At 40.6% G+C, this 12,552-nt stretch overlaps 1 protein-coding gene across 1 annotated transcript in view; it reads left to right on the top strand.

Annotated features, from left to right (window-relative positions):
- Positions 1-1,620: 1,620 nt before the first annotated feature.
- LOC135497984 (echinoderm microtubule-associated protein-like 2) overlaps positions 1,621-12,552 on the top strand; it is a 55,937-nt gene continuing 45,005 nt past the window's right edge. Inside the window, exons 1-4 of the mRNA XM_064788088.1 lie at positions 1,621-1,965; positions 2,451-2,659; positions 3,611-3,708; positions 4,909-5,140. Of these exons, the coding sequence (XP_064644158.1) occupies positions 1,644-1,965; positions 2,451-2,659; positions 3,611-3,708; positions 4,909-5,140 (861 nt within the window). The 5' untranslated portion in view covers positions 1,621-1,643. The remainder of the gene's footprint in view (positions 1,966-2,450; positions 2,660-3,610; positions 3,709-4,908; positions 5,141-12,552) is intronic.

The following is a 12,552-nucleotide window of genomic DNA, read 5'->3' as shown; positions in this document are numbered from 1 at the left end:
TTCTTTTATTGGATCTGGTAAAAGGCTTGGTCTCTTCAGAGCAAGCGAATATATTTTGGGAGCCTATGCTACTCAAAACTTCCTGTATTTGAGGGAGGGGAAAACTGTCAATCTTAATCCTAGAGTTGACCCGTCGTACGTCGGCCACAACGCGAAAATTATTCGGCTGATTGGGTTTTAGGTACGAGAAGAACAGGTGAGCAAAATGGTTAGTTTCATTGCCTTATTATCCCAGCGTCTTCCATTCGTTTCATCCGCTGGTCTAATATTTCACGTAATGACTAGGGTAACCTGTATTGTCTTGATCGTATTAGCTCTTCGATCAGATTCAAGTTAAATTTCCGCTTTAACGCCTTTAGCCTCTCCTAACTATGTCCAATCTGCAGCAAAGACGTCCCTGAACTCGTTCAGTAAATTGTTCAACTCTTCTTTGTCTTCTTTGTTTAAACAAGAACGTTCCAAATCATTCCCATTAGTATTTATTGGCTCACTATTTTCAGCAGTTTGTTTTGATTCTCGGGTTTTAGATATTTCATAGTGGTATACGTTAGCATCAATTACAGGATAATCCACATCTAAATGCGTCACGTGACCCAAGTAAGCGCTACGTATGGTTATTGGCGACTACGCGAGTATAAACTCAAGGTCCCCCGCCATAGGACGGTCTGTGGAGGGAGATCTTTTGGGGCTTCGGCCCAAAGGCTGTGGAATGAACTTCCTCTGTCCATCCGATCGACAGCTGACCTGGGCATCTTCAAGAAGGCCTTGAAAACCTATCTTTTTAAATTAGCCTATTTTTAAATCCGTTTTTAATCATGTGGTCCTAAATTGTTTTATTGTTTTATTGCTGTATTTTAGTACTTTGAGCACATTGTTTCTTAGATTGTAAGGTGCCTTTGAGCAATTCGTTGATAAAGGCACCTAAAAATATGTTTTAATAATAATAATAATAACTACAGTACGTACAATTTGCTAGCTTGAAAAATGCATGGCCCTCCTGGGTGGTACAAATTGATTTAGATCCTAAGTTTATATTTAGTTCAATAAGCACCGTTTTATCACTGAAACCGTCCCTCATCAGGTGGTTTACTCATATTCTTTTCCCTTTTTGGGATTTACAACAGGTATTTGTTTTGATACCTGAACGTTCCAAGCCTGCCTGGTCAGTAATTATGGGTGAAAAGGTGTGATGGAAGTTTACATGATCTATAACATCACTCCAAACTTCCTGGTTCTCTTCTTTAGCTCGATTTAGTCGGTATAATTTCAAAATTGCACTATTTTCAATACTGAGTACTACTTAGGTCTAAATACCGCAAGGTAACCCACACTCCAACAAGCAGCTAGGGCCAGCTTTACAACACGGAGGCCAATGTCACATTGCTGGCGTTCAATAAAGTTCAACGCCAATGACCAATAGGGGTATCTGTGTTGGTAAACCAATCAGAAAGCAGATTGTATTATAGATTATTAATGTGCAGCCATCATGTCATAGGAATGAAGTGGGCTGGTCTACAGAAGTGATGTCTTAAGTACGATTTTATGGTATTTATGTTTCATGTACACTTCATTTTTCATGATGACTGCATTTTCCCTTGAAGCAGTCGGGACGATTCAAGACTCCTCAAGAGACTGAAATTACCATGCGACCATCAACAGACGGACGAATGTTGCTGCAAGAAGATGGCCCTTCTACTGACATGGAGCTTGAACTAATGCAACAACTAGTGAACCCTATGCAGGACTGCAGTCGCCAGAGATTACGCGCAATCCAGATGGGCCTCCGTCGTGACGGAAACATTGAGTCCCGCATAACTTCAAACGAATTAAAGCTTGTTTTCAAGGAGAATGGCCTTAGGTTGCCGTCACGAGCATTCCAGATGCTAGTGTCTAAATATGAGGATAACCAGGGAATTGATTATGAGAAGTTGTGGAAGTGTTTAGTGAAAACTCAACAGAACTCCGGTAAGATGGACTACAATATAGCTAGGTTTATTCCAATTTCTAGTTGTAGGTGTGTGCGCCTAAATGAGGACAATAAAGATCAAAGGCCTCTGTTGAATTGGGCTATGAGGTGTAAACAAAACACCAAGAGATCGGGATGTAACTTTCCCGAATAAAACGTAGGAGTTGGTTCCCAATTTCTGGGGCAGCGCAAGACTAAGCCCGGTATCTAAAGGTAACCAATCTGCTCCTCTGTCCACAACCGTAGAGGGCCGTTGGAGATACGCACTGTCGATCTGGCTAATAGACATTGATGAGGAAGCTTAGATAATCAGGGCCAACGTTGTTGAGACACTTGTAAGCGAGCAAAACTCTTGAAACTCGATTCATGCCTTGATTCTGAGGTAGAGCAAATCATTGAGCACAGCCTAGGCGCTTATCAAGGCCACGTGGAAGGAAATATTTTATCATTCACATATGCAAATAAAATGTCATATTTTGTTCAGGCCGTGATAGCGTCCGTGCTATGAATGCCCGAAACCACATGGACACAGCTAACGCCGTGACAGTGTTGCCGGATGTGAGAGATGCAGAGCTGATTAAGAGGCTAGAGAAACAATTCATGAAAGCAAAATTTCAACCCGAACTGACCGAGTTAAGGCTTATATTTCAAGAGCGGGATGAAGGAAAAGGAGGTCAGATTTCCAGACATGAGGTAGGTTTTATATATTTATCCAAATATTTTGTGACCTCATACCGCATATACCGTAAACCGTTATCGGGTGGCCTACAAAAACTTACAAAAAAATACCGAGGTACATGAAGATAAAACATCAAACTAGACTGATACAGAATTTTCAGAAAGCAGCCAACATCTTTAACTAGTTGATTGGTAGAATTTCTGTGTTACCCTGTACCTAAATCTTACCAATTAATTTCTAAGAAATTTATTGCTCAGCCAAATCTTACTAAGACTGTGAATGCTGATTTGTCGGCAAAAATAATCTTACTTAGATGTATCGAACGAATGATAATGATGATTGAAAATTAGTAAGACATTTCTCAGCTAATAATTGTTCGTATACAATATACAAGTTTTTGCTGGCTCCTTTCCTCTATTTGTTATTATCTTCAATTAAAGTGATTACCACACATTTATATCATAATAAAAAGTATTTTTAAACAGTCGACCTGCGGACTGGCAAGCACAGTTGCGTCGTGGCATAGCGAGTTGGCGAAATGCACATCACAGTTAATGATAGCCCCATGTAGTAATTAGCTTTTTAGCGAAGTTTATGCTTTGACACCAACAACTGAATTGTTACCATTTAGTAACTTAGCTAATGGCATATACTTCAACTGCCTATCATCTCTCAAATGCTGTACTGATTTACACTGGGAAATAGAAATAAATCTATATAGAAAACACTATATTCTAGCAGTGCCGTAGTAAGTGAGGATTAGGGCATGCAGTTGCCGTAATCAAAAATGCTGCTGAAAATGAGAACGATATTATACATGGTGTTCAATTTAAATGTGTCGTCATGGAATCTATCGATATTTCCAGCTAAGGAGTGTTCGATCATCTGAATTATTACCGAATTCGATATCATATAACATATCAGATACATTCGATGGTTATATAATTCCATTTCTTGTCTGGCAGGTTGTTCAGACGTGCAGCGACTTTCATCTCCCCATATACGGAGCTCTGTTGAACAGTTTATTGAGGCGATGTGATGATGAGAAAAATGGAAAGATCAGGTAAACAAGTGAAGTTTAATAAAACGGTCAGAAAGCTTTACTTTGGCACTGCATCTCGAGTCTCTCTTTGGCCAAGTCTGAGAAATTTGACGATGAGCTAGTAGAACCAGCTCCATTATTTTCAGATGACTTAGACCGAACTGATGAGGTACCAGTTTTAGCAGCCCTCGTCAAATACTTGAGCTTTTCGAATCATTGAGCCGTGCCCCCAACCTGCTCAGATATTCATCACACGCGGCCACATGGAGGCTTGTCCCTACATATGCATTATGTGCATCGACAACTTCATCATACGCGACGGGTATCTAGTTCAGAGAGCAATGCATGACAGGCAATGCGCGCCCCGTCAGTGTCAACAACGCATTTTGCACGGTAACAGACTCGCGTTAATTTGCCTTTCTTTACCGTTCTTTCCTGTTTGGGCATACTTATTTCGACACAGCAATTCCTTATTTTACAAATATCTTGGTTCGACACACCATTAATGTAGGCAATTTCGATACATTTTTGCCTTAATTCTTCGACGAGAATAAAACGAAGACTGCATTGCGGTTGTGGTTTTATCACACTTTTGTACAATTTCTGAGTAAGCCGTTAGAGGCGCCGAAGACAACTTGTAGCACTGTCGCAGTATGCGACAAGTCCGATGTTCTAGTCTGCTCTGGAGCTACCTTGAAAATCGGAAGTATTTACTTCAAAGTTTGTAGCATACTATAGATTTTATTCACACGGATCGTTATTTTCTAATGTTTCAACTACAAGTAAACACTAAAAGTTGCTAGTTTTTCCTAGCGTTTTATTCATATGGGACATTGTACAAGAATGTAAACTGTTAGTGAAAGTATATACTATATTTTATTCAAATGGCCCAATGGTGGCATGCATAAAAACTAGTAAATACTTTTTACTTCACATTTGTGGTATTTTCTGCTATCAGTAGGCATAACGTTTTAGTATAAACTTTTACATAGAAGTTTCATCTTCTAGTACAGTATTGAGTGAAACCATCAGGCTAACAACCGTCCCTTAAGAACTGATGTCCCATTTCTGAATAGCCCATGTAGTCCAAATTACGTATGCCGATCATTTGTGGCGACATAATTAGTTAAATGCCTCTCTCATGAAATTTCCTTTCAACCGATTGGAAACGGTTTCATGAAATATGAACTTGGTTTGATATTCGAGAATGAATTATTTCAGTTGGCCAGAGATGATGTCTTTCCTTGATAAGGCCTGGCAGAACCTTGTCCAAGTTAACGAAGACGCATTCAGATCTCGGCCCAGACTAACGCCTCCATCTCGACCTACTTCCGCCATGCGCCCATCCTCTGTACGACCCGCACCTCGAGCTGCATCTACTGTCGATGGGGATAATGTGATAACACATCCAACAAAGACTTCGAGGCAGATAGTGCAGAGTGCTTTGCAGAAGGTAAGTAAAGATTTCGTAAAAAAATGTATGTATATGTAACTGTATATATCGACAATGCAGGGACACTTCGTGTTCATCTCCAAACCTCATAATAAATCGGCTAAATTACATGTTGTGTGCATATCGCTGTGCTGGGCAGCAATAAAACATAAGCGACCGGTTTTGTTTACAGCCGTCTGATTGGTTAGGAGGAAATAAAACCATCTGACCAACATCCTTTTTGCACCCGAGTTGGTGCCAGCCTTTTTTGAGTAGCCTCAGCAAATCCCAGATCGCGATTATCCGTAGTGGCAAAATGAATACAGTAGAACCTCTCTATTAAGGACACCCACGGGACTGACAAGTGTCCTCAATATAGAGGTGTCCTAATTAGAGAGGTCAAATTGAAAGGATACCCAATTTGGGACAAAACAAGTGTCCTTAATAGAGAGGGTGTCCTTAATAGAGAGGTTTCCACTAAGAGAGGTTCTACTTCAAACCGATGATGATGTCGAAGTCGGTGCATAATGTCCAAATAATACTGTAGATTCAATGGTCTAAAGCCAGTTGATTAATTTGAGGCACGACCTCCCCAGTGTGCACTGAATAGGCCAACGTCCCTTCATACTGATTGGGCCACATGAATAAATAAAAACTAAGCATTTCCTTGGAAGCAATGCCATGCCCTTGCCGCTCCTCAGTTAGTATCAGCGAACGATGTATCATAAAGTCGTGCGCTAGTTTCTAAATGGAGCCTATTGGGGGACGTATTGTCCACATGTTCATCCGGCCAAGTCCGGGGCATAAAACAGCAAATGAGAAGGTTCATTTTCACCGACCGAGAAAATGTAAAATAGCATTCCGCGAAGATGACGTCACTGCAGCTGCTGCCCTCTATTTCCCCATCGCTGAATTACAGGCAATGTCGGACAAACATGCGGTTTCGTAATGGATTCAGGCTTTCTAACTAGGGCAGTTAGATTCAATCTGGCACATGTCCGAGTGTTGAAAATACTACATAATTGTTCTGAATATTTCTCTCTCTGACTCTATGGTATCATTCATGCTAAAAACAATGCAGGGTCAAAGATAATTGACTTTGAAATAAGCTCAAATGCGTAGAAATAAGTGTCGATATCCGACTGTCACGTGACTAAAACGCCATCAATATCTTTTGCAAATGACCTCGTGAGCTATAAATAGTAACTTCGCGGAATGCTATTGGTCGTGCGAAATCCGTTATGGCAGGTAATTTGATTCTTTTCTCTGGGCGTCCATGCCAGTTAAATTTGAGGCTTTTATTGCATCATTCAGGTGCAGTTGGCTCGGCAAAGTATGTGAATGTCGGGCCAACATCTTGCAACTTTGATGTCGGGCCAACATCTTGCAACATTGACGTCGAGCCTGACATGATTCTGTGAATATCAACCTGACATCTGCGTGAATGATGTTTGCAAGATGCCCGCCTGACACTCGCACATTTAGCCTGTTTGACTATGATGCTTCTTCTTCATCCGGCCTTCGTGCAATTACCAAATCTGCGTCCTCCAACTTAAGTTGCTTACACTTGATTGAGAATATCGTTTACAAAAATTCGATCATGACAATTCATTGCCTACATTTTCTGGTAATTTTTGTGTGTTATTTTGATCAGTACATTCGGTATTCCCGACTATAAACTTACTCCTGATAAAAAACAACAACATGATTTAACGTTTATATGTGTCGAAAACAGTAAAATTCGCCACGGCATCGCGTAGCGATGTTTGAATTAAATGACCATTGGTATTATTAAAGTAATCCAGAAGTATTAAGGTAACATGAAGGGGTGGTCTTTTGTGGTTTCTGAGTGTGAGGGGGTACAGTGGTGTCTGTTGAATGTGATTTAAAAGAGACTAGGCATGATGCCAGTCTCTCTTAAAGCACAGTCAACAGACATGTGGTTTCAGTATTAGGTCTTTCATTGTGGCAATGCGAAAATGTAAGCAATTTTGGTTAGGTCCGTCATAACATAGAGTGACTCAACCACTCTCTCGATTACAGCGGCCGCCTCAGCGCCACTACGCGGGGCCTAATGGTAATAGGCTAAGTAGCTTTGCGCGATATGCACCATTCTGGGAAAACTCAATGTGGAAGTATGCTCATCAGCATAATTTATTCTTAGCTCCAGCTCGAGGTAATCTTGCGCAGTGTTTCTTCGGCCCAGATACATTGTGGTGGAAAATGTCTAGGTCTAGTACAATGAACGCCTGGCTTGCGCCAGACTAATAAGTTAAGAAGTTCTGGATGCGCGAGACTACTGTGATAAAAATGACCATTGCAGAGACTCTGTGACGTAGGTATATACTTTTTATAATTAAAAATGCTCTCAAAAGACGATAAGAAATGATTTTTTTATTAAAGGTATAACGGCTTTTGATTTCTCTAAACCATTCTTTTTATACAATGGCAAGTTTACTAACTAAATAAGGTATACACTGATATCCCAACATGATTGATTTAGCAGGTTCAGCATAATCAGCTTTTGTAAATTGTAAATCCCGCCACCTGCGAAAACGAAAATCACTCGTCGGCCAGACAGGAAGTGACGTCATCTCAGGCATCTCAGGAATATCAGAACCAAACAAAACATGGCGAATGCATACAGCGAAAGCGATTCTTCATCAATTTGTAGCGATTGCAGTACTTCATCGTCTGCTCTCAGCCAATTTCTTGCTGCCGATTACGATAGTGGTGATGCTGATGAGTTATTCGACGATGTTGGGGATCCAGAGCCAGTTCCTGGACCAATAGAACCCTACATGTTTGAACCCGTACCTGAACAAGTGGAAGTACAGCATCAGCATGAGCATGTACAGGCGCAGGCAGCTGTACTGTAGTAGCAGAAGAAGAACAGCGGCCAACGAGGCGAGATAATCTTGACTGGTATGGAATATTACAGTTTTATTGTTTTATCTAGACACCCGTGCCCAGCATGTTGGAGAAGGAGGCTATTATTTTCAAGCACTGTCACCCACTGAACACTAGAAATGAAGAGCCTACCTACCTACCAGTACCATCGCCAACTATCTATAGCCTACCGGTACCGTATACCATATTCACAAAGGCCTCATGACTTTACGCAGTTCATGAGCTATTGTCCGTTTGCGGGTGTCCTTTTGTTCAATCCCAACTCACAAAAGATTTGTGTACTCTTATTAACGTTGCGTGGACTTACTTCGTGAATAAAGTCGACCAAGTACTACTACCATGACACTGCTTATTAATCTCATGACTACAATGTCACTGTCACTGATATGATAAATACAGGCCTATATTGCTATCATTTCAGGTGTCACTGCGACAACTGTCAGATCCAGCAAAAAGAGGATGAATGTACGTGCTGCCACGAGATCCAAAGGGTCCAAGACAAGATGGCAGAGATAGAGGCCGAGGGGACGACATGTATCATCCAACACCCAGGATTCATGTCAGTTTGCCTGGACCATCATGTCCTGCAGGTGGCCTGGCTTCAATACAGATAGCAGCATGGTCGGGCAGCATATGATGGGCCGTATGAGAAGAGGATGCGGCACATAAGCTACAGACAGTTAGCGAGGTGGTGTTGGGGGTTTCTGGGGCGGGATGTCCGTGTGGTTTTGCCATCATGTGCGGTGAGTCGGATAAGGGCACAGTTCATGCCCCCCCGGACTCGAGGAGGATGCTGAATTCAGAGGTTTTCATCAAGGGGACTCTGACTAGACACTGACTACAAGTACAATGACATTGACGAACAAGAAATATTGTGTTCAGTTGCATGTATTTGTTCATCTGTACAAAATTTTAAAGTTTCAAATTTTAAATACATTGCTCATATAAAATGCCAATACTGGTGATGTTATGTTTGTTAAACAGGACCCGTACAAAATCAATGATGACTAAGCCCAAGGCCGGGGATGCAATTTGTGATAGCTTCAACTTGATGGTCGTCAAACCGAATTGGCTCCCACCACATACAGTTTACACTGGAATCTAGAAGTCCAACACAAGTTACTTCCCCACATGCTCCACGTAGCGTTTTCCACTCTGGTATTTGTTGATGGCTTCCTGCTTATCCGGATGTTCGAAGGCACTGGAAAGTGGGGGTGGGGGTTCTTCATTCTGACATATTTCTCCAGCTCGGATGATTCTGCACACCTCTTTCTGAAGTTCAGTCACATAGTCTGAAAAAAGACAGTTGTTGTGGTGATGAACAGCAATTAGTCAGCGGTGACCTAGGAAAAGGGGCTGGTCAATATTTCAAATTACATGTGTTCATTTGAAAACTGCCAGCACATTCTAATTACAGGATGTTTTGAAGCGTTTCCCCATTCACTTGAAAGACTGGCTAGGGACACTTTTCATGGACCACCCTGTAGTATTACTTTGGAAATGGTACTCATCCGCAGGGGAACATCGTAGATTCCTTCACCTGGCCTATTTTTTTAGAACAAAATAATACAGACTTGCTGAATGTGCACTTGGTCAGAACACGTTTCACTGAAAAGCCTCCCTTCTCGAATTTGGGGAATGAAATGTTGAATTGTTCTGCCCCATTCTCAAATTTGGCTTGGTCCCTGCCACTGTTCTCATTGAAGTGGAGTCCAGCTAACTAGCCTACAAGTAGAAACATATCAACATGTGAATGTGAGCGGTCAGTTTGGCATAATTATGTATGCTTATGCTTATGTAGTCTTTAAAAGCTACATTGATGGGTACAATAGTTGAGTGACAAGTGGAAATGTCATAACCATTGAATGAAGTCATACGACACATCACACAAGACTGATAGACCATGCCTGCCTGCGTGCAAGGCCCTATGCATATGCTAAATATGTCAATGTCAGGCCTGGCTTAAATGTAGGCTATAACCATGTACATGCCCACATCACCTGAGTATTCAACACAATAACATTTCGATAACTACAGAATAGCCGGGACAGTAGTATGATTATGTACACTCTGTCCCTCTGTACATTATGTACAATTCCTATCATTTAGCACAGAGTGTCCCGGGTATTCTGCAGTTGCTCCGCGTCTACGTAATAGGAATTTATTAGGGCTGCATAATCAAAATATGCTTACTTCTTCTGAAAACCACTTTCGTTCTGGGCAAACAATAATCATGGTACTTCAAAACAATCGTCAGTGAAGTGTTTTGAACACACTACGGCCGAAGTGTTGGTCGGTTTCGGATCCACGAAGTCCACTCTCGTTGTTTGTACAAACTTCACCCACTGACGTCGAATTGATGTTTTTTTCGGGAATGAATGCTTCGAAAGAGCACTCGATGCATCGGCCGTGTCACTACAGCCGAACAAAACACATCTATTCACCATATCAATTGATATTTCGCATGATATCTCAAGAAACTATTCACATGCAAATGCACTGCACCGTCCGCCATGATATTCCTGAGAGCGCTCGGTCTTCCTTTGTTGTCGTCATCGCCGAAGATTCCCGAAGATTCCCGAAGATTTTCGTTTTTATTGGATGGGCGTGGTTTGGGAATAAAAGTTGAAAGAAAACGAACCACATTGCTTGAAATCGATTTTTTTTAAATTAATTGTTGTCTTAATGCATACTTAGACCTTCTAAACCAACATGTTGGTGCCACTCAGTTATACCTTTAACATTTCCTGAACTAAATACCTTCTAATTATCACTTTACATGAATAGGTTGGCGTAAGGTCGAGTGCTTTTCTTTCCTCTTGACAATATACAGCAAAATAGTTACAACCCCATAAATGCGCTATAAGTCCAAAATGAGATCACGGTGACCCGTTATAAATGTTTCGCCAGCTTCGCTATTTTGTCGCTACGCGGCGCGTTTGGTCCTTGCATCCAGTCGTGACCTAAGTCTTTATTTAGATGAGCTGAACGTAGTAAAAATAACTAAATTGGTGATTACCACTTTTACAGTTAATTGACTGGGGTCAGTAAAATTATGCAACGTTATGCAATGTTACCCAGATGCCTAACTCACATAATCAACTACTTGAGGGAACTCGAAACTGCTAATGTTTATCAATGGAAGCTAATTCCCGCCTTAGAAAAGAAATCAATCGACAAATTTCACCCTTGTCTAATATTTTAAAAATATTGACCGAGTTGATTCCTGTTAAATTCGATAAATTTCGGTAGATCCCTATTTGTAGAAATAGTCCTCACTCTAAGTTACTGAATCCCAATTTGAACTGTAATCTGACATAAATGTTCATACATGTACTTGAATGATGAGTGATCTTGGTCTTGCAGATCAATCAGTTATGTACTAAATCTTCAGACAAAAATATTAACGTCCATCGATTACAATTTCTTCAACCATAAAATGTAATGTGCAATTAAATTTTCCATTTGAAATTTTCTTCGAGTTACGGTAATGGTACCCCAAATGCTTACAGTAATGTGTGGCTTTCGCAATGATAGTCACCTCGTGCTAATGATAATGAACTTTTTTTAATGATTAAAGCCATCGGTCTCTTACAATACTACAAATTGATATTTCAAGTTATACAACTCAAGATGACAAAACAAAGTAATACAATTAGAATTCAAGTCTCCTACCACTACTCTTGTGTAGAATTCTGACAAAGTATGCAAGGTTTCTGCACACTTACTATTTATTAAGGAGACAAAGTATCGTCGACTCGGAGAAAGGTGAAAATCTGGTACGAAGATTTTGCAAAAATGCGCACACATTCAAAACATGAAATTCATCATCCAATTCATTACTATTGCAATGGCGACATACAACTAATGTTTCTGAACAAGCCGCTAATGCGTTTCGAAAATGCTTAACTGTAATGACATTCAGATACCACTCTGATTCTAAAACATTTTTTTCAGTATGAGTAACATGATAAGGTTAATGACTGACTTAGCCTATTCGACCATCCCTGATGACGATCAACATCATACACTCTTAAAGAAAATAAGGAAATAAAAAGCGCCTCATTTTCTACACCTTGATTCAGCCACTGAAAACCTAAACTACATATTAATATTTTTCTAATGACAGACCCCCAATTTGTTTACCATTTTCTTAATCCTTGCATTTGGTGGCCTAGTTTTGCATATCTTTTGCGCTCTAAATAAACCAATACTTTATACAGTTTATTTTCGTATTACAACTTATTTTCGCTCTACCACAATCACCAACCACAATCATGTGTTCATTTGAAAACTGCCAGCACATTCTAATTACAGGATGTTTTGAAGCGTTTCCCCATTCACTTGAAAGACTGGCTAGGGACACTTTTCATGGACCACCCTGTAGTATTACTTTGGAAATGGTACTCATCCGCAGGGGAACATCGTAGATTCCTTCACCTGGCCTATTTTTTTAGAACAAAATAATACAGACTTGCTGAATGTGCACTTGGTCAGAACACGTTTCACTGAAAAGCCTCCCT

Source organism: Lineus longissimus, chromosome 13 (genome assembly GCF_910592395.1).
Source record: "Lineus longissimus chromosome 13, tnLinLong1.2, whole genome shotgun sequence".
Lineage (NCBI taxonomy): Eukaryota > Metazoa > Nemertea > Pilidiophora > Heteronemertea > Lineidae > Lineus > Lineus longissimus.
This window is presented reverse-complemented; position numbering and strand designations above follow the sequence as displayed.